The 26206-nt window shown below is 41.2% G+C and overlaps 1 protein-coding gene across 1 annotated transcript in view; it reads right to left on the minus strand.

The window, feature by feature from the left end:
• The window catches only part of LOC109913909 (dynein axonemal heavy chain 11-like), a 336187-nt gene that overhangs the window by 217660 nt on the left and 92321 nt on the right, over nucleotides 1-26206 (minus strand). The window contains exons 29-33 of the mRNA XM_048614118.1: nucleotides 16212-16362; nucleotides 12799-12930; nucleotides 10795-10968; nucleotides 6135-6339; nucleotides 1028-1193 (exon numbers count right to left, since the gene is read on the minus strand). Coding sequence (XP_048470075.1) covers nucleotides 1028-1193; nucleotides 6135-6339; nucleotides 10795-10968; nucleotides 12799-12930; nucleotides 16212-16362 — 828 coding nt within the window. The remainder of the gene's footprint in view (nucleotides 1-1027; nucleotides 1194-6134; nucleotides 6340-10794; nucleotides 10969-12798; nucleotides 12931-16211; nucleotides 16363-26206) is intronic.

The raw sequence follows: 26206 nt of genomic DNA on the forward strand, positions 1-26206 counted from the left end.
TCTCAAGAATGGAGGAAACAGTAAAACAGTTCCAAATGGTTCAGTATGGTATTAATCAGTGGATATAAAGAATTAACAATAGGCATTTGGATGATCCACATTTCCAGAAGTTGGGGAAAAAGGTTCCATTGACAATTTATCTGCGACAACAAAACTTTTTAAATTTGGAGATTCACAGATTTTAATTCAGTGTCAACTGGATTAGCATAACCATGCTATTCATTTATTCAGCACACTCCCCTCTAAAACAGAAGGCTAAACTCAAACCCTACTCCAAGACAATCTTAGCTGATAGTTTTATGGAGTACTGAAGGAATCAGTTCATCTTTTAATGTTAAATGGAGGTCTATCTACTGAATCAAATGAACTTAAAAGATCTTATGGCACAAAAACAAAGTTGCTGGAAAAGCTCAGCAGGTCTGGCAGCATATGTGAAGGAAAAAAACAGAATTAATGTTTCGGGTCCAGTGACCCTTCCTCAGAAGGAGGAAGTTCTGAGGAAGGGTCACCGGATCCGAAATGTTAACTTTGTCTTTTCCTTCACAGATGCTGCCAAACCTACTGAGCTTTTCCAGCAACTTTGTTTTTGTTCCTGCTTTACAGCGTCCACAGTTCTTTCATTTTTTTAATTTAAGATCTTATGGCACGTTTCAAGATCTCCCAATGTCTGATTCTTCCTTAACACACCAGAGCAAATAATGTTCAATCATCTTGCCACTATGTCTGGAAGCTTGCCATATAAAATTAACTGGAGAATTTACCTACACAACAGAGACTGCATAAAACCACAAAGCATGGTCATGCAGTCGGAGACATGACAGATGTCACATAAATGCAAATTTTTTGTGACTTAATAAAAGGATAGAATTCTACACAAAAACCATTTTTTTTCTCTGATTTATAAACTAATGTTTGAAACAACCAGCTACAAGTACTCTAGATAAAAGAATCAATTTACACATAACAAATACCTCACCTTTGGCTTGTATGTTTGTTTTACATGGCCTAGCTATAATATTACACTTACCAGTGTTTGTAGTCAATGCTCTGGCGGATAAGTGTATGAGGCTGAACTGTCCCATATGTATCTACTTCTGGCAAATTCATGTCATCAATGAAATAAATTAGCTTCTTATTTCCAGGGGGTCCATAATTACGACCAGCCTTTTTCTCAAGAGACTTCTCAAGAACACCTAATTTGTATTTTCAAAAACAAATACATGAAACTGTTGAAAACAGAAGTCAATAAATATGCTTTACACAAAAAAAAAGAACTTATGAATTTGTATTCTTATCAATGCAAGTCATGCACCAGAAAGTGACACTAGAAATAATGTGATCCCATCTGCAGTCCAGCAGGATTTTCCATCAAACATATTATCTAATTATAACTAAATGTTTTACAGTTTGTTGAGAGCCAAGTAATCAATTACATACAAGACATGTTTTGGGTCAGAAATATTTAGGGTTGTGGCAGGGATGGGTTCCTTCCACTACAGACCTACACAAATTTCGCAGAGTTGGTGGGCCAAGTTTCTGATGAAATCATAGAGTCATACAGCACAGAAACAGATTCTTCAGTCCAACCAGTCCATGCTGACCATAATCCCAAACTAAAATAGTTCCACCTACCAACGCTTGGCCCATATCCCTCCAAACTTCTCTTATTCATGCACTTATCCAAATGTCTTTTAAACATTGTAACTGTACTCACATCGACCACTTCTTCCAGACGTTCATTCCGCACATGAACCACTCTCTATATAACAAAAATATTGCTACTCATAGCTTTTTAAAATCTTTCTCCCAACACTTTAAAAATATGCCCCCTAGTTTTGAAATCCCCCACCCTAGGGAAAAGACATCTTTCACTCACCTTATCTAAAACTCTTCATAATTTTATAAATCTTGGGATGCACGTAGGACACCTCTCAATTCCAAAAGGCCAGAAGGTCATGCCACTTGTCAATCTAGAGGGGTGGACATTTCCTCCAAGGCTGGAAATGTAGCAAGCTGTGCTGATAACAGGCCAGCGGGGGCAAGTGCTGGGCAGAGGTTTCATCACTACTACACTGCGCAGGAATCCTCTCATGTAGCTAAGATCCATAATGTTTTTGAATTCAACCCCATCTAAACTCACATTAACAGCAATTTTTAATGCATTCTGACTGGAGCTCACAGAATCATTATGGAAAGAAGGAGGTATTTCAGCCCGGTGTGTCCAGCTGTCTGAGCATTTTGACTAGTTGCCAAATGCCTGCCTTTCCCCGCAACCCTGCATCTTCTTGTTTAAATTGTTATCCAACGCCTCAATAGAACCTGCCTGCACCATTCTTCCAGACAGTACATTCCAAGCCTGGACCTCTCAATGTGTGAAAAGTTTTGTTTTCCCATCCGACATTTACTTCTTTTGTAAAAGACTTTAAAACTGTGCCCTCTGTTTTTTTTTGGAATTCCCTCATGGGACATGGGCATTGCTGTCTACCATACATTTATTATCCGTCCCTAGCTGCCCATTGGGGCTGAGTGGCTTACTAAGCCATTTCAGTCTAGAAGCTTTTACAAGCAGGAATGGTTTCTCCCTGTTTAACTATTCAGAACTCTCATGATTTTGAAAACTTCTAGGAAATCTTCTCTCAGCCTTCTATCTCTCTGAGGAAAATCGTCCAAACTTGTCCAATCTGTCCCAATAACTGAAGTTTCTCATTGCTGGAAATATTTTTCCAAACATTTTCTGCACTCTCTCCAATATATTAACATTCTTCCATAGCTGTGGTGCCATAACTGTATACAATCTTGTTTATGAAGCCAGAAATCATGTACATTCTTTTTAAACAGTTCTCTCTACCTGTGCTGCCACATTTCATGACTTGTGCACGTATATGTTCAGGTCTCTTTGCTCCTGAATATCCTGTAGAGTAGCATACTTTATCTTACACTGGCATTCTCTGCACCGACATCTCTCACCTCAAACTTCTCTGAACGGAATTTCATTTTTTAAAAATTCATTCAGGGATATGGACTTTGCTGATTTTACTCCCCATCCATAATTGCCCTTAAGATGAGCTGCATTGTGAACTGTTGCAGTTCATCTGGTGTAGGACACCCACAATCATGTTAGAAAGGACACTCCAGGATTTTGACCTGGTGACATTAAAAGAATGGCGATATATTTCCAAGTGTGGACGCTGAGTGGCTTGAAGAGGAAATTACACAGGAATACCATCACCTGTAGCTCACTTGTCTGCTCAAACCTGAATATTATCCATACCTGCGTGCATTTGTACATAGATTACTTCAGTATTTCAGGAGGTGTGAATGATGCTTAACATTGTGCACTTATCAGCAGACATCCCCACTTCTGACCTCATGAAGGGAGTAGGTCTTTGATGAAGTAGACAAAGGTTGTTGGGTCTAGGACACTACCCGCAGCAATTTTTGCAATGATACACTGTCTTCCTCACAGCTCACAATTCTCCCTAGTTTTGTGTCATGCACAAACTTTAAAATTGTCCCTTGCACACCAAATCCAAAAGGAAAAGCAAGGGTTCCAATACTGACCCCTGCAAACATCACTACAAACCTCCTTCCAGCCTCAAAAATACTCATTAAACATAAATCTGTTTTCTATCCCTCAGCCAATTTTGTATCCAGTTTCTACTGACATTTTTACTCCATGACTTATAACCTTCCTCACAAGTGTGTTATCTAGCACATGTTTTGAAGTCCACACATACCTTCAAAAAACCCAGCAAGTTAGTTAGGCACAGTTTTCCCATAAAAAATCCATCCTGATTCTTCCAGCTTAACCCGTATTTTTCCATTTGACTATTTTATCAAAAGTAATTGTTTCCGAAGCCTCCTCACCATTGAAGTTAAAATGATTAGCCTGTAATGGCTGGGTCTATCTTTACAACCGTTTTTGGACAAGGGTGCAATTTTTGCAATTCTCCAGTCCTCCAACATGATCCCTGAATCTGGGGAAGATTGAAAAATTACCGTCAATGCCTCTGCAACTTCCACTCTCATTTCTTTCAATATCTTTTAATGCATCTTACCCAGTCTTAAAGCCTCACTAACCATAAGTATCAACAGCCTATCCAATACTGCAAACTTGTCAACTTTAAATCTTCCTTGTGATTCATGTATTTATTTAATACATCAGCCATGGCTCTTGGCTCCACATGTAAATGCTCTTTTTGGTCCCTAATCAACAGTACTCTTCCTTTTACCACCTGTTTACTATTTATGTGCTTGTCTGAGACTTTGGGATTTTCATTCGTATTAACTGAGCTTTCTTTCATAACCATCATTTGCTTATTTGCTTTTCCACCTTACTTCTGAAGCTTCTATATTCAGCTCGATTCTCAATTTTGTTTACTGTCTGACTCCTGTCATAAATTTCTACCTCTACTGTCCCCAGGGAGTTCTGAGTTTGTTTGTCCTATCTTTCATTTTTGAAAGAATGTACCTTGACTGTGCCTGAATCATCTCGGCTTTGAAGGAAGCCCACTGTTAGATACTGATTATCCCATTAACCTTTGCTTCCAGTCCTTCAGCCTGGCTCTGTCCACTGTCTCAGTTAAAGTCTACTCACCACCAGTTGATTATTCTTAATCTAGATAGACCAGTGTTATTTTTCATTATCACCCTAAACCTTATGATATAATAATCACTGTCCCCCAGATGTTCCCCTTAGTTCAACTTAGCTCACATATTAACCCTCAGAAACAGGTCTAGCAGTGTTGCCTTTTTTGTTGGGCTTGACACTTACTTCTATAGGACATTCTGCCATGCCTCTCCCTCGCTACCCATTATACTAGCACTTTCCCAGTCTACATATGGGTAATTAAAGTCCCCCTTATAATCACTCAATATTGGTTACATCTCTGCGTAATTTCCTTGCAGATTTCTTCCTCTACATCCTTCCCATTAATCGGTGGTCTATAGATTACTCCAAGCAATGCAACTGAACCTTTCTTATTCCTTAGCTGTGGCCAAATTGACTCTGTTCTTGAATCCTCAGAAACATCCTCTTTCTTCAGCACTGTAATACTCTCCTTATCAAAAAATGTCATCCCTCCTCCTTTTTACCCTTTTGTACCACAACCAGGAATATTTAACACTCAGACCTGCCCTTCCTTGAGCCAGGAATCCATTATTGCCACATCACAACCCTACGTTACAGTCTGTGCCTGTAACTCTCCAACCTTATTAACTATTCTCTAAACATTCACGGACATGCTGTGTAACACTGACCTAAACTTAATTACTTTCACCCTTACTCTGAATCTACCTATTAACTGACTAATGTTTATTTTAGTGCTGTGTACCTTGTCCAACATTTCATACACCCTGGTATTACTTCCTAATATTCTCTCCTGGTTTCTACGCCATTACTAGGTCAGTTTGACTTTCCCCAAAAGCAAAATAGTCTGCAAGGAGCTCAGTCCCAGTTCTGTACAAATACAACACGGCTGCGTGGACAGGTGCCAGCTTCAGGAATCTAAAGCCTTCCCTCCTGCACCATCTTTCCAGCTGTGCATTCATCTATCTTATCTTTCTATTTCAGTACTCACTTGCATGTTTTGCTAAGAGTAATTTGGAGTTTATGACGTTAGAGGTCCTGCATTCTAATTTTCTATCTCGCTCCCTAAATTCCAAGTTTGGCACTAGTACCAATGTGAACCATGACCTCTGGCTGTTTGCTCTCCCTCAAAAGGATATCCTGCAGTGGTTTCATGATATTCTTGACCCTAACACAAGGGAAGGAACGTACCATCCTGGAGTTCACATTAACGGCTGCAGAGATGCTCGTGTATTACAGTGACTGAAGAATCCTCCATCAGTACACCCTTGCAGAGTTCTTCCTCTGCATCTGCACAGCTGGATCACCCATGGTACCATGGGTTTAGTTCTAGTTGCACTCCTCCAGGGATCCATCTCCCTCACTCATATCCAAAAAACCAGTTAATGAGTGGGATCTCTTTTGCGCAGTGTGGCAGGCATTCATTCCCTATCCACATGCTTGCCTCCAACTGATGGTGCGACCATCTCTGTGAATTTGATCTCATGAGGCTCCACTCTGTATAAGTGTGAATTTCAAAACAGTTCCTAAAACACCAATTACTTACGCTGTAACATCACCGAAGAGGTGTAGTAGTTGAAGGGCACTTTGGACACCATATAGTCATCTGATAGATTAGCAAGTCTGTCTTGCACCAGGATAGTTTTGCCAACTCCTGCATTTCCCACAAGCATAACTGGCTTTCCCTTCTCCAGCAACAAATCTACAAAGTATTGTAGCTGGGTGGTCTCAGCTGTAGGGACAAGGACTGCCTGCAACAAACGAAGAGCCACTATTAAAGTGAGGGCAGTAAATAAAAATATGTATGCAGAAATTCAATGATTCCAGACCAAGATCACGTTTACTCAGTTTCACAATGCAGTTAAATATTTTGGTGGAGAGTTGTTAGATAAGAAGTTCTTGGATAATGCCACTTTTGTAAGGAGTTTCACACCTGTGCTATAGAAGATGCTGCGACCAAAGATGCAGCTTATAATGGTGTCAGAACTGTTAGCCTTCTGCAAATTCAGAATGCATTGTCTTGGCTAATTTTGAACAATATTGCAAGGTCAGCTCATTTGCACAATGGCCCAGATTTTGTGGTAGTAATTGCACCAAAATCTTTAGAATTGGCCAACATCTCTGAAATTGACAACAATTTCTGAAATTCACTCATTTGTAGTGAAGTGCTAAAGTTCATAAATTGCCGTCATTAATTCTGCACATCTCCAAAAGGTGAATTGGTGAAAGTCCATCAGTCTCCAATTAATTAGAAAATCAGTGAATTTTTGATAACTTCCCTTTTATGTCATTATGCCTGCACAAGTCCATGAAAATATTAGACTTTGTTGAATGGCGCGTAACTTCATTACTAACAGTGCACAATGTTCATAATTACTGCTGAACAGCCTCGTAATTCCGAAAATCTAAGTTTATATCTGTGGGCTGTTGAACTTCATCATTTAGATATATAAAACCAACATTTTCTTTGAGGTTTCTTTACAATAAAGCAACATATTCCTTAATCCCATATGTATGCCACATCAACATGAATAGAATTAAACTGCCATAACATAAATAACCTTATTATTAACAGTATCCAAGTTTTAACATCTATGAAAAATTAAACCTTAAAAATGATTTAGTTACATTGTTAACTGCATATATTCATATAAAATCCTAAACAATAGCAGCAAAAGATGATTTGTTAATGCAATTTTCTGTTCTCCATGTCAGATATAATTAAAATAGAAGATGGCACTTAGTGCTCTTTTTTGGCACATCTCCTAGAGATAGGCTTGAAACTTTACAGTAGCAAGCAGAGTGTGGTTGTCATAAATCTGATCTGCACCATTAACAGAATGACTACATTCCACAGACCAGCATATAATGAGGGACAAACCTTTGTGGAGTACAAAGGATTATATATAATTCCCATGTTTAGAATCGTGAGTTGCTTTTGTAAATGCAGCATGCTTTGTAACATTTTCTGTGGTACCACTTAAAGATCACAAACGCATAATGGCCATTATCCAAAGAAGAGCCTTAATGTTCACAATGATGTTGTATATTGGTCTTCTTTCAGGAATTACTGTAACAGTTCATTCATGTGGACTAAGTTGGATAGGAACTCGCCTAACTGGTTAACCATGCTACAAAGTGTTGGCGTATGTTGACTGAGCAAGGTGGTGGAAGATTGTTGATGGCCGTTGTATTTTTTTGGGGATCATTCTAGACCCCAGATCCTTTGACAATGTGGCTCAAAGTTGATGGCAGACCTGGAGGTCTCAGATTTGTGGTTAAGTGAGAGAAACAGAGCCAGTAATTGATATACTTCTGTTGTACTCTTGTATCATGCTCCATGGTGTTGAAGCTATCAATGAGAATATTATCCATGTGGCATATGGCTCTGTCAAGGCACTTTAGGATGCCAGTCATGGGGCTAGAAGATCTTGGGTGCTGAAGCAATCCCAAATGGAAGACAATGAAATCAGCATGTTCTGAAGGGAACAAAAGAGATTATTAATGGTTTGAATTCCTCATCTCTTGTAACTTGTCAAGAATCACTATTTGCATCTATTTGATAAAGACCAAGATCCCTGTGAGCTTCACCAAGCTCTCATCGACAGATGTCACAGGGTGGGTTTTGTCTTCTATGGCAGTCTACACAAATGCATAAAGAATCATTCATTTCAGATACAAACACCAATCCAGAGCACCAAGAATTGATTTGATTTATTGTTGTCACATGTACCGAGATACAGTGAAAAGTACTGCTTTACGCACTCTAAGGGCAGATCTTACCATACAAAATGCATAGAACAGAGTGCAAAATACAGTGTTACAGTCGCAGAAAAGATGCAGAGAGATCAGAATTAACATTTGAGAGGTCCCTTCAAAAGTCTGATAACAGCAGGGAAGAAGCCATCCTTGAATCTATTCATACGTGTACTCAAACTTTTATATCTTCTGCCTGACAGGAGAGGGTGGAAGAATGCATAACCGGGGTGGGAGGGGCGTTTGATTATGTTAGTTGCTCTTCTGGGGCAGCAGGGAATATAGATGGAATCAATGGATGGACTGGTTTGCACGATGGACTGGGCTGTGTCTGCAAGTCTCTGTAGTCTCTTGTGGTCTTGGGAAGATCAATTACCATACCACATTGTGATGCACCCAGATCAGATGCTTTCTATGGTGCATTTGTAAAAATTGATAAGAATCTTTGTGGACATGCCAGGGGCTTGTACAGAGTTAAGATGCTTTCCCTAGGGTTAGTCACCTGTCATGGGACGACAGTAATGACTAATTTCTCCAATTATTGTTGTGTACATTTTTTCAAACGAGCTTTGCTGTGACAATGACTTTTCACTTTCTCAGTATTAACAGTGTTGTTAGAATTCTTGGTAAAGGATTCACTCTACTGCACCATGCATAAATATTAAGACTGTATTCAGGATACTTTTGACAGATGAGGTCTGGAAATCATACCAATGCAATCTAAAGAACCTTTATTAACTATTTTACCCTAGTTGTAGCCTCATAGCTCTGCAGGGCTCCATTAGAACTTTCTTCACTTAGGTCCTATTTCCTTGTGATAATGACTTAATTCAACATCATCAATAATGTATTCCAACTGTTGGCATAATAGCAATGGAACCTGACTTTCCTCTCATGTTGATGTCTGCAGCATCTGTCATTTACTTGATATATGTGTGTACTGCAGATATAGAACAATAAACAAAAAACAGTGCAGCTCAGGAACGAGCCCTTTGGCCCACCAAGACTGCACTGACACATGATGCCTTTCTGAACTAAAAACCTTTTACCTCTATGTGGTATGTATTCCTCTATTCCTTGCCTATTCACATATTTGTCAAGGTGTCTCTTAAATGTTGCTATTTTATATGCCTCCACATGCTCTGGCAGTGCATTCCACGCGTCTGTATTAAAAATTTGCCTCTCACATCTCCTTTAAACTTACCACCTTTTACCTTAAATCCATCTCCCCCAATAATTGACATTTCTACCCTGGGGGAAAAAGACTCCAACTATACATGCCTCTCATAATTTTGTAAATTTCTATCAGGCCACCACAGCCCCCGACCCCCATCCTTTGATGTTCAAGTGAAAACAAACAATGTTTGTCCAATCTCTCCTCACAGTTAATACCCTCCAAACCAGGCAACATCCTGGTAAACCTTTTCTGTACCCTCTTCAAAGTCGCCACATCCGTCTGGTAAGTGTGGTGACCAGAACTGTGCACAATATTCCAAATGTGGGCTAGCTAAAGTTCTATACATCTGTCACTACCATGGCGATCACTGGCCCCAGAGTGTTGACAATTGTGACCTGAACACAAAATAAAATTTGGAACTCTGGCTCTTCGTAAATCCTTCCCCTTCAATTCTTTGTACAATGTATTGTTAAAAACAGCAATAATAAAAGAATAGTGAAGCAAAGTACTGGCAAAGAGAAAAGTAACTAACTAATATGCTGAATAAAATTGCAATATGAGGGAAATAAAAATATCGTTAAAAATCCCGTTGACATGAAACATTTCAAAAGGTCCATTAAAGTATCGGCAACGTTTGCAATTTGTGTCCTGAAGTAGCAATCAGGATTGTTAAGGGGCGGGGGGGGTGGGGCTAGACATTGAAATGAAGCTGCTCTTTTCCATAGCACAATCACAGTTTTGACCCTAAATCAACCAGTAAGGAACTGGGTTCCCTTCAAATTGATCACAAAGCCAAGAACTAATTTTTCAACCTGTGCCCATTGCCTCCAAGCATTTGGAGGTGAAGTTTTGCAATAAGTTAAGGTTTATACATATTTGTACATTTTACACATTATACATTTTGAATATTAATAATTCTATCATTCATTGTGAAACTACTATCTACAAGGAAGGACAGGCAATCCCAACAAGATCAGACAATTCACATTTGCCCACATTGTGGAATACCGTGGATGTCTGCAATCAGGCTCCAGAGCCACATCAGCAAACACACAGAAGTCTCCATATACTCAAGAAATGTTCATCTTCAACAACAGAGGCAAACCAACAAGCATGATTCAAATCATTTTGCATCTGAAATGTTTATCTGCCTTTTCTTTTTTCAGCTGCTGATGGGCCTCTTGTGAAATCCATTGTTTTCTATCTTAAGACCTTTAGAATTTGCAATACTCTTTGACTTTCTTTTCATCTGAATATGGAGGAGTTTACTTACTTGTAGAGGATTATCCACTTCCATTTCAAATGTTGGTATCTTTTCAGACCAAGGAATAAACTTTTTTGTTTCAGGATCTAGGCAATAATCAAAGACAGTTCCCTGGGATGGAAGTTTAACAGCTTTCATTTCTTTGAACCACCAATGACTGAATTCAACACGATAATCTACCAGCTGGAAAAGAAATCATAACAATTATGTTTACCTTTTTATACAGTCTAATTTCCTACTTAACAGTTTCTGCTTTTACATGATAGATAATACCACACACCACTAAATACTATCTATATCATTATGCAAGACTCATTTAGAAATCTATGTGAGGTCAATCCAGTTTTTTTTTTGAAGAACAATCTAACAGAGAAGTAGCTTCAAATGCATCAAGTTTGCACCAGATCTTTCCAATTGAATCCAGTCAGTCCACCATCTGTCTCCCTGCAACCCATTTTTTCCTTATTTTTGTTTCTCTCCAGGTACTTATCCAATTTACTTTCAAGCATTAATTAGAATTTTGATTCACCACAATAACAGGGGAGGGAGTGCATTCCAAATCCAAACCACTCTACATGAAGACTTTTTTTCTCTTTCATGTTGCCTCTGGTTCTTCTGTCAATCAACTTATGAAATGGTATCTGGGCAATCTGATTATTGATTTGTCAGCCATTAGAACCAATTTCTATCCGATCTATCCCAAGGCCTCCTTGCTAATCCTGCTAATTCCAGCCTCTTCTTTTCCACCCCACCCCCACTGTAGCTTTCTCTTTCATCCAAATCCTTGGAGGCCCCTTCATCCATCCACACTCAACCAACTTGCACTTGTCAACTCCGGCAACCCCAAAGGTCTAGGCTTTTCAACTCTAGAGATCTAGGCCTGGCAATCCTCCTCAGACCTAGAAGAAGTAACAATCCCTCCTAAGGCCCTGTGCTTGGGTTGATGGCAGTGCTCCCCATGGCTTGGTTCCTGGTAACAATCCTTGAGCCGTGGACTCAGCACCTAGCAGCAATCCTTGAGCACAGGGCCTGGACCCCAAAAGCAATCCCTGACCATGGGGTCTGGCTTCAGTCGACAGAACCTGACCCTATGGGTTGGCTCCCATCAACAATTCCCGAAGCATGGGTCCAGTTGACAACAACCCCACAGACTCATTCACTGCAGTTACTTACCTTCCCAGATCTATCATCAATCACTGATTGGTTCTTTCTTGCTTTTCCTCCTCATTGACTCACTGGTGAATTGGACACAGTTCTAGACTTTTTGTTTCATTCATTCATAGGATATAAGCATCACTAGCTAGGCAAGCGTTTATTGCCCATCCCTAATTGCCCAAAGAGCAGTTAAGAATCAACCACGTTGCTGTGTGTCTGGAGTCACATGTAGGCCAGACCAGTTAAGGATGGCAGTTTCCATCCTTAAAGGACTTTAGTCAACCAGTTTGATTTTTCTGACAATCAACAATGGTTTCGTGGTCATCATTATACTCTTAATTCCAGATTTTTATTGAATTCAAATTCCACCATCTACCATAGTGGGATTCAAACCAGGATCCCCAGGATGAATTGTCTAAGCAATAATACCACTAGCCAACTGATGGGTGAGACACCCTTAGACCCAACAGAATCCCAGCTAGTGTGTTATAAATGCAGGTTTGATGATGCCTACATTTAGCACAGCTGTCACATCTTTCCTTGTGAGTGCTACTCACACCAAGTGCATAAAACATTAAATGTTATAGCCACTTCTAAAACAGTAAAAATGTAACATAAACTTAAAAGGGGAGAAATTTGTTTGTGCAGCACAAATTGCAGACTTACATCAATTTTCCACGGGCAGGCAGTGATGTGTAATGCCCCTCTAACTCCGTCCATAAGGAATGCAGGCTATAGCCTGTGGTATCACCTGACCCAGGAGAAATTGACATAAATCTGCTCACTAGCTGTCAAACAGGCATCACTTGAATACATTTCTCTCCCAAAGATTTCAACCAAGAGTAGGCAAGGACCAACCTGATCTTGGTATACTGCTCCCCCAAAGGCCCAGATGCAGGCAAAGACAAAATAAAGCTCATAAAGTTCTCGAGGAGAGTCAGGAGGCACATTCTTTGGAGTCAGTAGGCAATCCAAAAGGGAACACAGTGTCTAAATGGCATTAACATGATAGATTAGCATAGAAAAATAATCAAAATACTTTGACTATACCTGTAGTCCCACTTCAACTCACCAGATGAATTTATCATAGTGTAGTACAGAGGCTTAAAGACTAGGTTAATTCTATCACTGATTTTATTTAACTGAAATAGCACCAAGTGTGGTACATACTAGATGTGGTACAAAATAGCAGTCAGCATTTCCAAAAACAAGTTTTTCATCTACTGGGGTATATTTTGTCCTTGTGAGGTTGTGTAAAATGGGTGATGGTAAATTAGCAGACATAGACATCACTTCTGATTACCATTTCCATCAAAATTGGGATTGATCTAAAAAGTGATGATCTGCTATCACACAAGATCTATTCTACTGACATTTGCCAGAAGCATATTTTTCAGTACTGAGTAAAGACAGAGACATACCTGGAAGAAATTAATCCCATAACTGAAAGTTCAAAGTTTACAACAGCCATGTTCACGTGTGATGACCATCTGCATAGGTATAGTTCCAGACAACAATGACATAACAAAACACAAGCTTTTATACTGTACCAACGTACTGAATACAAAGCATGGATCATAGAATCCCTACAGTGGGGAAACAGGCCATTCAGTCCATCCAGTCCACGCCGGCCCTGTGAAGAGCATCCCACCCAGACCCATCCCTTGCCTTATCCCTGTAACCCTGCACTTCCCATGGCTAATCCACCTAACCTGCACAACCCAAGATATTTTGGGCAACTTAGCATAGCCAATCTACTTGACATGCATATCTTTGGACTGTGGGAGGAAACCCACACAGACGTGGAGAGAATGTGCAAACTCCACACAGACAATCACCCGCAGGTCGAATTGAACCCGGGTCTAGGTAGGATGCTCTTTGGAGGGTCAGTGTGGACTCAATGGGCCAAATGGCCTGCTTCTACACTGTAGGGATTCTCTGATTCTATGAACCAGGGACAGGCAATAAATGCTGGCCAGCCAGAAATACCCAAGACCCAAGTGAATTTTAAAAAAAGCTGCCAGGTCATCCTTTGGTGAAATATAATCAGTAAAACCTCAATTGGTTTGTTTAAGCTGAATGTTTGTTGCCCAAAAGAAGATCTAGTTTCAGATTTGTCAATAAATTGTCACTGGCATACCTGCTGAGACATTTTGTAGCAGCACTAAATTATTCACACACTGCTGAAGCAGCAGTGAACAGCTCAATTTCAGTAAGTCACTGAGTTGAGTTATTGTTGTCAAATGGGGGCTGTAACAACAGTACTCATTTGGCAGCAGGATCTTGGTAAGTTAGAGGTTCCCTTTAATAGATGTGACTGTCATTGTTCAAAGGCTGATATACCTCAGTCACTTCAGTATGTGGGGCCTCAGTATTCTAAAACAGTGCCATTAGCTGGGAGAACACAGCAAACCAGGCAGCATCCGCAGGAAAGGAGCAGTCAATGTTTCGGGTATTATCCTTCTTCAGGACTGGGTGTGGGGTAGGGGGAGCTGCAGATAAAGAGAAGGGGTGTAGCGGAATGGTGGTGATAGGTGGACAATGGTGGTAGGTACGAGCTGGTTGGGAGGGATGTATCCGGTTGGTAGCTGGCAGGGACTGTCAGAAGGTGGAATTTCAGGGAGGAGGTGGGGCTGGAAAGGGAGCTGGGGGATGGGTGGGAAGGTTATTTGAAATTGAAGAACTCAATGTTGAGCCCTCTGGGCTGTAGGGGTGCTGAGGCAGAAGATAAAGGTGCTGTTCTTCTAATTTGCGTTCTGAGTCGCTATGACACTGGAGGGTGCTGAGGATGGACATGTCGGAGGGGGAGTGGGACGGGGAATTGAAATGGGCGGTGACTGGGAGGTTAGGTTGGCCGTTATGGGTAAAGCGAAGATGCTCGGTGAAACGGTCACCTAGTCCACGTTTGGTCTCACCGACATACAGAAGACCACATCAGGAGCACCGCATGCAGTAGACTAGGTTGGAGGAGATGCAGGTGAAGCTCTATCTCACCTGGAAGGACTGTTTAGGGCCCCGGATGGAGGTGAGGGAGGTGGTGTGTGGGCAGGTGTTGCATCTTTTACGGTTACAGGGGAAGGTATTGGGTGGGTTGGAGTGGTTGGTGGGGAGTGTGGCGTGAGCTAAGGAGTGGGGAAGGGAATGGTCTTTGCAGAAGGCAGAGAAGGGCGGGGAGTCAAAGATGTTCCGGGTGGTGGGATCTAATTGGGCTTGACAGAAGTGTTTGAGGATGATACGTTGGATGCAGAGGCTGGTGGGATGGAAAGTGAGGACAAGGAGGACCCTATCTTTATTATTTTTGGGGGATGGGGTGGTTAAGAGCTGTAGAGTGGGGAATGGAGGAGCCATGGTGGCGGAATAAGGTGGGGAGGGGTGCGGGGAAGAAAGAGCATTGTTTGAGCAAGGTGGACATCCAGGATGCTTGGGAGTAGAACGGCCCATTGTCAGATGCAGCAGAGATGGAGGAGTTGGGAAAACGGGATGGAGTTTTTGCAGGATACAGGGTGGAAGGAGGTGTAGTCTAAGTAGCTATGGGAATCTGTGGGTTTTATAGTTAATGTTGGTCTGTAAACTGTTGTCAGAAATGGAAATGGAGAGGTCAAGAAAGGGGAGGGAGGGGTCTGAGATAGACCAAGTGAAATTGAGGGCGGGGTGGAAGGTAGCGAAGTCACAGTTTGGATCAACAGACTGGAAAGGGTGGCTGTGAATCAGTAGGAAACAAGAAGCTGCAAACAATGCCTTAATCTTGGCATCCGCACAGGCCCTTCTAGTTTTCTCCTTGTTTTGAGAAAGAGGCGACAATGATGAAATCCAAGGTGTCCCATGCCATGGCCAAAAATCTAATGGAAGTACTTGTGTTTACAGTGGTAGATATAGTTACTGGCAACCTCTTGAATTTCATCAAATGATTGGTAACTTTCTAATTACATACTGACACCAGGGAACTTCACCTTTTTGGAACTATAATGACAATTTGCTATATTCTGCTCAAGAAATCTGTTGGCATTATTTTAAATTATTGGAAAATCATGTGCAGTTGCATCCAAATTTCTATGCACTCTCAGTAGCTGAGATTCCTTGAATGTGTTCCTTTGCTCATTGATTCTGTCCATTCAATGAAAGAAAATTGGATGAGTGAACAGTTATTGCTGTGAGACACTTAAAATTAACTTTAAGCTATCACTAGTAACTATGTTTTAGTTTATTAGGTTGCTTGTGAAAACATTAAACTTCCAGAAGCAGATTAAAGGAGAGAGTAGTTGTTTTATTACCTGTACCATGCTATTTTCAGGAATGGGAGTGATGGTCTTTATAGAAGATCGTAGTTGCTCCAGACATGAAGGAACATATTTATCAAAGAGAATGGTCAGGTTGGTCTTTTCCGACTGGTAAATCCTTCTGTCAATCCAGCTGGTCACATATCTATGCAGTAAGATTCATAAGTTAAGGTGCATGCAATAACCTTTTCATAAAATGTAAATATCAAGATTGTGGAGTTGCACAGGAATCTGCTTCACGGTTGGAGTTGTGCCTGGGACCTGGACGTGTCGTGTCTGTGTAAGTTTCCTTTGCTGAGCTGTGGGAGTGGAACCTCTGCTCACACCAACAAGACCATTGATTTAAGAGGAATAAAGCCATCCCAAGTCCTGGCTAGTAATGGTGGAAGGAAGTGCAGGCAGTGGTCGAGATTTAAATGGGAAGAGATTAGGTTTGTTTTTAACATTTTAAAGCTGCTTCTTGACATAAAATGTTTGAGCAGCCAGACTTCTGCAAGTGGTGGTGGGTTGGTCGTGGCGAGAAGGAGAGGGACCTTGCTAGACTTGCTGATTTTTTTTGTGAAAGAGCCCAACTGGAAATCTGAAAAAGGGATGCTGGAGACAAGGAAGGAGTTTGCAAAGAAACATGAGTCAAGGCATATTTTTTTTGAAGGCACTTAAGGGAGGCCTGAGTGGCAAGTGATTGCAGTTTAGCAATCTTTGCCCATTTTTCCTGAAACCCTAGGTTTCCAGCTCCCAGCATATGTTGTGCTGGCTTGAACAAAAGTCACAAATTAGTTGTTTTTAATATGCATTATTTCTTGGAATGTGGATGTTGCTGGCAGGGTCAGAATTTGTTGTCCATTTGTAATTGTCCTGGAATTGAGAGACTTGCTGGATCACTTCAGACAGTAGTTAAGAGGAAGTGCCACAAAACACTGCTGTGGATCTGGAGTCAAATGAAGGTCAGACCAGATAACGTCAGCAAATCTCCTTCTATAAAGGAAAGTTGGGTGAACCAGGTGGGACTTTTACAAAAATCAATGATAGCTCCATTCTCAACATTATCGAGTCTAGTTTTCAATTCTGAATTTATTTAATTAAACAAATTCTGCCAGCTGCGTATGGGATCTGAATCTGTGGGCCCAAAGTAATAAGGGATTTATAGTCCAGTGGCATAACCACTATACCATCATCTCCCCCTCATGGAACCACGTGATATCAGTACATTTTCTTTCCTTTGTCTTCCATTTACAACCTTTGACCTCCTCCAATGCCTATCCTCTGTTCCAAAGTAATGTAGGAGCACGAATAGGCCATTCGGCCTATTTAGCCTGCTCCTCTATTTGATAAGATAATGATTATCTGATTGTGGCCTCAACTTCACTTTCCTGCCTGCTCCTGTAACCCTTGACTTCTTTGATAAAAATCTACCTAACTTTGCCTTCAATAAATTCAATATCCTCCACTGCTTCCTGTAAAAGAGAATTCCACACAGTGACTGCCCTGAAAGAGAAAAAAAATTCTCTTCACCTTTGCCTGAAAGAGGAGATCTCTTAGTTTTAAACTGTGTTCCCTCGTTCCAGTCTCTGTCACAAGAGACATCCTCCCAGTATCCACTCTATCAAGTCCCTCAGGATCTTATACGTTTCAATAAAATCACATCTTATTCTTCAAACCCCAAGGCTATAAGCTCAACCTGTTTAACCATTTTCATAAGATAAGCCCATCATCACAGGAAAGAGTCAAGTGAACATTCTCTGAACTGCTTCTGAGACATTTTTGCATCTCTTTTCAAATAAGGAGATCAAAACTGCACACTGTACTCCAGATGTGGCCTTATCAAGTCCCATAAGTCCCTCATTATGTACAGCTGTAGAATAGCTTGCCTACTTTTATATTCCACTTTCCTCGTGATAAACACTGACATCCCATTTGCCTTCCTTAGGATTTGGTGTACATGCAAAGCAACTTCTGGAGTACAAGGTCACCCAAATCCTTTTGTTCTGCATAGTTCTCTCCAATTAAATGGTAATTTTTAAAGATTAGATTAAGAACTAAATAATTAGAGATGCCAAACCAGGCAATGTGTGGGAGCTGGTGCACCCCATTGTGATTTATAGTAGTCATTTCTGTAGCAAATGCTGGTTGCTCAAGGCATTCCAGCTCAGAGTTGATGAGCTGCAGTCACATCCCTTAGATTAACTACCTTGGTCAGGAGCAGGAAGGTGTGACTATGAGTGAGGTAGGCAGAGATATCTAGGAGGCAGTGCTGAAGGAGCTTCAGCCCTTGAGCTTGTCTAACAGGCTTGAAGTTCTTGCTCCCTGTGGGGATGACAGTGGGTGTTCGAAAGAGATTGTGCAAACTGACCAAAGCACTGTGGTACAGGGAGCCTTTCAAGAGTGGGGAGCGAAGAGCAATGTAATTGCAATTGGGGATAGCATAGTCAGGGGAATAGACACCGTTCTCTGTGGCCGAGATCAAGAGTCCCGAAGGCTGCGTTGCCTGCCTGGTGCTAAGGGGAACTTGGAGTGGGAGGGAAAAAACCCAGTTGTCCTGGCTCACCTAGGCACCAACAATACATGTAGAAAGAGTAAAGAGGTTCTGCTCAGGGAAAATAAGCAGCTCAGGGTTAAATTAAAAAGCAGAATGAAAAAGATCATATTCTCTGAATCGCCACCTGAGCAATGAGCAAATTGGCACAGGGTCAACAAGATTAAAGAGGTAAACACGTGGCTCAAAGATTGGTGTGGGAGACATGGGTTAGAATTCATGGTGTATTGGCACCAGTACTGAGAAAGGAGGGAGCTGTTCTGATGGGAATGGGCTCCACCTGAATTAGGCTGGGACCAGAGTCCTGGTGAATTGCGTAACTAGGGCTGTGGATAGGGTTTTAAACTAAAAAGTAGGAAGGGGGTTCAGTTACATGGAAAATTAGGGAAAAAGTTAAAAAGGAGGGAGGGAGGGCTCCGAAATTAATAAAGTTTCCAGAAGAAATAATAGGATAGTGAGTATGGAAAGGTCAGGAATCTGACTTCAGGCACAGTAGATAATGGGACAACGGAGAACGGGAGCAGTTAACGCAGGATTAAGGGGATTGTACTTAAACACAAGCCGCCTATGAAACAAGGTAAACGAGCTTGTAGCACAGATTAAAATTGACAGGTATAATGCTGTGGGTATCACAGAGATGTAGCTGCAAGGGGATCAGTCCTAGGAGCTAAATATCCAAGGATACACACTCTACCGGAAGGACAGATGGGCAGAATTAGCAAGAAATCAACCTAAATCAATAACAAGCAGTGATACAGAGTTGGAAAGTGTAGAATCTGTGGGATAGAGCTGGGGAACCACAAAGGATAAAAGATCCTGATGGGAATTGTGTACAGGCTTCCTAGCAGTTGTCAGGATGTGGGGAAGAAAGCAAATCAGTCGACAGAAAACACATATAAGAAAGGAACTATTACAATAATCATGGCAGACTTCGATGTGCAGATGGACTGGGAAAATCAGGTTGATAGTGGATGTCAAGAAAAGGAATTCATGGAATGTCTCCAAGATTTTTTTTCAAACAGCTTGTGATAGAGCCCATGAGGGAACAGGCAATTCTGGATTTGGTGATACATAATGAAGCAGACATGATTAGGGAGCTTAAGGTGAAGGAAGGTCCAGGATCAGTGACCATAATATAATAGAATTCACCCTGCATTTAGAGAGAGAGAAGCTAGAATCAGACATAATGGAATCACAGTTGAGTAAAGGTAACTGCAATGATGTAAGGGAGGAGTTGGCCAGAGTTCTAGAGTGATACAGCATAGAAACAGACTCTTCAGTCCAACTCGTCCATGCTGACCAAGTTTAAACTTAGTCCCATTTGCCTGTGTTTGGCCCATATCTCTCTAAACCTGTCCTATTCATGTATCTGTCCAAACGTCTTTGGAATGTTGTAACTGTACCTGCATCTACCACTACCTCTGGTGGTTCATGTGACAGTAAGCTAATTAGTAATATAAAAGAAGACTGCAAGGGTTATTTTTAGATGTCTTGAAGATAACAGGGGCAAGAGTGGACACTGAACCACTGGAAAATGAAGCTGGAGAAGTAGTAATGGGGAACAAAGAAATGATGAATAGGTACATTGCATCAGTTTTCAGAGTGGAAAACACCAGCATCATACCAGAACTTCAAGAAAGACTAGGTGAGTATAGTGGCCATCACTAAGGAGGTGTTGGGGAAACTGAAAAGGTGTTGAAGTGGATAAATCACCCAAACCAGATGAGTTACACTCCAGAATTCTGAAGGACATAGCTGAGGAGATTGTAGAGGCATTGGTGGTGGTCTTTCAGGAATCACTGGAGTCAGGTAGGGTGCCAGATGACTAAAAAATGGCTAATGTAACACCCTTTTGAAGAAGGGTGTGAGGCAGAAGACAGGAAACTATAGGCTGGTTAGCCGGACCACAGACATTGGAAAGATTGTCCATTATTAAGGATGGGATTGCAGAGTGCTTGGAAGTGCATAGCTGAGTCAGCATGGCTTCATCAGGAGGAGGTCATGCCTGCCAAATCTGTTAGAATTCTTTGGAGGTAACAAGCAGGTTAGACAAAGGAGAGCCGGTGGGCATGTTCTATTCCGATTTCCAGAAGGCCTTTGACAAGATGCTGCACAGGAGGCTGCTAAATAAGACAAAAGCCCATGGTGATATGGGCAAGGTACAGGCTTGGATAGAAGACTGGCTGACTGACAGAAGGCAGAGAGTAGCGATAAAGGGGTCTTTTTCAGGATGGCAGCCAGTGACTCGTGGAGTTCTGCAAGGGTCTGTGCAGGGACCACAACTTCTCATGTTATACATTAACGATCTGGACACAGGAACTAGGGCATTGTTGCTAAGTTTGCAAATAACACAAAGATAGGTGGAGGGACAGGTTGTGTTGAGGCAGCAGGCAGGCTGCAGAAAGATGTGTACCATCGAGGAATGTTGGCAAAGAAGTAACAGATAGAATACAGTGTGGGTAAGTGTGAGGTTATGCACTTTAGTAGCAAGAATAGAGGTACAGACTATTTTCTAAATGGGGAAAGGCTTCGAAAATCTGAAGGACAAGGGGACTTGGGACTCCTAGTTCAGGACTCTCTTAAGGTTAACATGCAGATTCAGTTGGTAGTTAGAATGCAATGTTAGTATTCATTTCAAGAGAGTTAAACTACAAGAGCAGAGATGTACTGCTGAGGTTGTATAACGCTGCAGTCAGACCTTATTTAGAACATCAGGAGCAGTTTCGGGCCCTCTATCCAAGGAAGGATGTGCTGGCTGTGGAGAAGGTTCAAAAAATGGTTTACAAGATCACAGGGATGAAGAGATTATCGTACGAAGAACGGTCGAGGATTCTGGGTCTGCACTCAATGAAGTGTAAGGATGAGGCGAGGGATCTTGGTGAAACTTACGGAAAATTGAGAGCCCTGGATACTGGACATACAGAAGATGCTTCCATTAGTAGGAAAGACTAGGACCTGACAGCACAGCTTCACGTTAAAGGGACAGTCCTTTAGAATTAAGATGAGGTGGAATTGCTTCAGCCAGAGGGTGGTTAATCTATGGAACTTACTGCCGCAAAAGGCTGTGGACGCCAAGTCATTGAGTGTAATTAAGGCACAGATGTATATTCTTATTATTATTGATTATTAAGAGCATCAAGGGTTGGGAGAAAAGGCAGGCAACTGAGGTTGAGAAACACATTAGCTATGATTCAATGGCTAAGCAGACTTGATGGGCTGAATGGCCTAGTTCAGCTCGTATATCTTCTCATCTAAGTTACAAGATACTCACTGCAAGTACTGTTTACACTGTTACTTGTTCAAACAATGGGGGAGCTGCTACGGATGAGCTGGAGCCAGGGACCTGTACAAAGGGAGATTCAGCTGGCAACAAGTAGCTAATTGGTCTATGGTTGATGACAAAGGCCTTCTGCCTGGAAATAACAATGTGACTGGTTTCCTGGCAGCTGAACAGCTTGAGAGATAGATGAAAGGTCACTGGACTCTAAGTGAATATTTTTCGTCAGTATTCACACAGGAAAAAGACAATGTTGTCGAGGAGAATACTGAGATACAGGCTATTAGACTAGATGGGATTGAGGTTCATAAGGAGGAGGTGTTAGCAATTCTGGAAGGTGTGAAAATAGATAAGTCTCCTGGGCCGGATGGAATTTATCCTAGGATTCTCTGGGAAGCTAGAGAGGAAATTGCAGAGCCTTTGGCTTTGATCTTTATGTCGTCATTGTCTACAGCAATAGTGCCAGAAGACTGGAGACTAACAAATGTTGTTCCCTTGTTCAAGAAGGGGAGTAGAGACAACCCTGGTAATTATAGACCAGTGAGCCTTACTTCGGTTGTGGGTAAAGTGTTGGAAAGGATTATAAGAGATAGGATTTATAATCATCTAGAAAGGAATAATTTGATTAGGGATAGTCAACACGGTTTTGTGAAGGGTAGGTCGTGCCTCACAAACCTTATTGAGTTCTTTGAGAAGGTGACCAAACAGGTAGATGAGGGTAAAGCGGTTGATGTGGTGTATATGGATTTCAGTAAAGCATTTGATAAGGTTCCCCATGGTACGCTATTGCAGAAAATACGGAGGCATGGGATTGAGGGTGATTTAGCGGTTTGGATCAGAAATTGGCTAGCTGTAAGAAGACAGAGGGTGGTGGTTGATGGGAAATGTTCATCCTGGAGTTCAGTTACTAGTGGTGTACCTCAAGGATCTGTTTTGGGGCCAATGCTGTTTGTCATTTTTATAAATGACTTGGATGAGGGCATAGAAGGATGGGTTAGTAAATTTGCGGATGACACCAAAGTCGGTGGAGTTGTGGATAGTGCGGAAGGATGTTGCAGGTTACAGAGGGACATAGATAAGCTGCAGAGCTGGGCTGAGAGGTGGCAAATGGAGTCTAATGTGGAAAATTGTGAGGTGATTCACTTTGGAAGGAGTAACAGGAATACAGAGTACTGGGCTAATGGTAAGATTCTTGGTAGTGTGGATGAGCAGAGAGATCTCGGTGTCCATGTGCATAGATCACGGAAAGTTGCCACCCAGGTTGATAGCGTTGTTAAGAAGGCGTACGGTGTGTTAGGTTTTATTGGTAGAGGGATTGAGTTTCGGAACCATGAGGTCATGTTGCAGCTGTACAAAACTCTGGTGCGGCCGCACTTGGAGTATTGCGTACAGTTCTGGTCACCACATTATAGGAAGGATGTGGAAGCATTGGAAAGGGTGCAGAGGAGATTTACCAGGATGTTGCCTGGTATGGAGGGAAGGTCTTATGAGGAAAGGCTGAGGGACTTGAGGCTGTTTTCGTTAGAGAGAAGAAGGTTAAGAGGTGACTTAATAGAGACATACAAGATGATCAGAGGGTTAGATAGGGTGGACAGTGGGAGCCTTTTTCCTCGGATGGTGATGGCTAGCACGAGGGGACGTAGCTTTAAATTGAAGGTTATTGATATAGGACAGATGTCAGGGGTAGGTTCTTTACTCAGAGAGTAGTAAGGGCGTGGAATGCCCTGCCTGCAAAAGTAGTAGACTCGCCAACTTTAAGAGCATTTAAATGGTCATTGGATAAACATATGGATGATAATGGAATAGTGTAGGTTAGATAGGCTTCAGATTGGTTTCACAGGTCGGCGCAACATCGAGGGCCGAAGGGCCTGTACTGCGCTGTAATGTTCTATGTTCTTTGTAGACCTGTTTAGTTTCTCCAGCAATTTGTTTGTTGTTTGCTTCAGATCTCCAGCATGCACAGTTCTTTGTTTTATTTATTGGAGTGTGAATTTTGGATCAGAAATCATCAGATCTCTGAGAAGGAAGGAGCTGCCTTTTTCTCTGCAGTTTAAAAAAAAATCTCAAGCCTGGAAAAAGCCAGTTTATTTCCCCCTCACTAGCTGCTGTAAGCTGTGGCTTTGTAACCAAAAAGTCAAAGACTTTGTAAGTATAAACTAATCACTCTGTGCTTCCTGTAGCAAGTAAGAGTACCTCGAGAAGGAAGATTAAGGACAGCATGTCCTGACAAGCAAAAAGGTTTATCTCACTGAATTGAGCCCTGTGGACACGGATCATCGAACTGCTTTCCCAGTCTTCCCCTCCACCCATAACACCCTTTTTGTTTTATTTCTGTCCATATGTGCATGCAGGGAGAGTTTTGTTAAGTCAGAGTTTCAACTAGTAGAGCTTTGGTTTATATTTGTCTACCTGCAGCTATTTATTTGTAATAGTAAATAGTAACAATTAATAATCACAATAACCAAACAAATGATTAATGTGATATAAAAGCTCCAGTGCCAGTCTGTAGGCTACATTTTCCAACTAGTGGACCACATTAAACAACTGGTCATGTTAACAGTTCACAGTTGGCAGCATGCTGCATGTGCTAAACCAGCCCATGCTTGCAAGCCTCAAAAGTATATTTACCATTAGGTGTGATTATACTGTTGGAAATCGTTCACTAAAGAAGTCCAGACTGTGCTAAGAGTTACAGCAGAAACCAGTTTAAGTATTAGCTGGGCCTGCAATGTGATGCATTTGCACAAGCTAGAAGATAAATATGTAAATAGTTGAGGGTCTGTTTTATGTTTCTTTTCCCGCATTGCATTCCCATGGCAACATCCTGACCAATCAGAATTTACCTGCTTAGACTACAAATTAAGATTGATAGTTAACTGTTCTGACATAATCTTTATGACAATAATGGCCCATCCAATCAGCACCCTCTTCTCATTCTCTATAAAATGCTGTCTCTGTTTCTAATCCTGTTTTCTCGCATCCTAGTTCTGCTGAGTGCAAGATGAAAAGCTTCTATTTCTAGTCTCCTTTTAGCCATGTTTAAGTTCTAAATTACCAAGCTTCTTAAAGGAGGAGGCACAAACAGAAACGTTTAAGGATGAATTTTCAGAGCTTCAAGTCTAGAAGTCATTGAGACCAATGGAACAGAATAAATACTGGGGATGCATAAAAGTCCAGAATTGGAGTTTGCAGCGATCTGAGGATTGATCATACTGGAGCAAGCTGCTACAACCTGCTGCCCCAGCATCTCATAAGAGATGGAGTTTTAAAAAATCAAGAGATTTAATACATGAATGAAATGTTGCTTTGGTTAAAAAAAATCAAACATAAGCCAAAATGACAAAGAATTACTTGTTTAGAGGAAGTCTTCAGAACACTCTCAAAATATTTAATTACTTACGATAAAGACATAAGACACTTAAACACATATTTCAAGTTATTTTAAATCTGTGCAGTATCCAAATGAAGTTAGCATCTGGCATCCCATCTGATCCTGTCAGTTATCCAAACAGATTAGTTTGACCATCTAAATGATAGATCATGATTTGCCTTTGACAGTGAGTATTGAGACTCATTCAGCTCTAAGGTGAGCACTGCGGCCAAATTCTCTGCTGTTGCGACCTAATTTCCACAGAACTATTTTCCTCATTTGTCTCCAATAATAGAGAGCTGAGTGGGTAATTCCATGCTGCAAGAGTCACTGTTAAGCTGAGGAAGTAATATGAAGACATCATTAATTTCACCAAACATTGCTCCAATTTTGCGTGTGCAGGTGCACTGATCCACCAAGTGATGCCATTGGTTATTAAAAAAATTGGAAGGAGTCTTTTGGACCACTTGTGAGAAAATTCCCAACTGCATGGGTTATTACATAATGTCTTTCTAAGTATAATGCAAAAATGTTTGTTTTTCTTGTGCCTAACAAAGAAGCACAAAGCTTTGCACTTATATAGCACCTTTCACAACCCAGGAATTTTCCAAAAGCTTTATTTTGGAAATATAATGTCACTGTTGCAATATAGGAAACTTGTCAGCTAATTTGTGTATTGTATGCTTCACAAACAACAATCTGATTAAGGACAAACTAATATGGTTTTCCTGATATTGAGTGAGGGATAAATATTGACCAGGTCATCAGAGATAACTGCTCCACTCTTCTTTCAATTTATACTGTCGGAC

This window comes from Rhincodon typus, chromosome 2, assembly GCF_021869965.1.
Source record: "Rhincodon typus isolate 14 chromosome 2, sRhiTyp1.1, whole genome shotgun sequence".
Lineage (NCBI taxonomy): Eukaryota > Metazoa > Chordata > Chondrichthyes > Orectolobiformes > Rhincodontidae > Rhincodon > Rhincodon typus.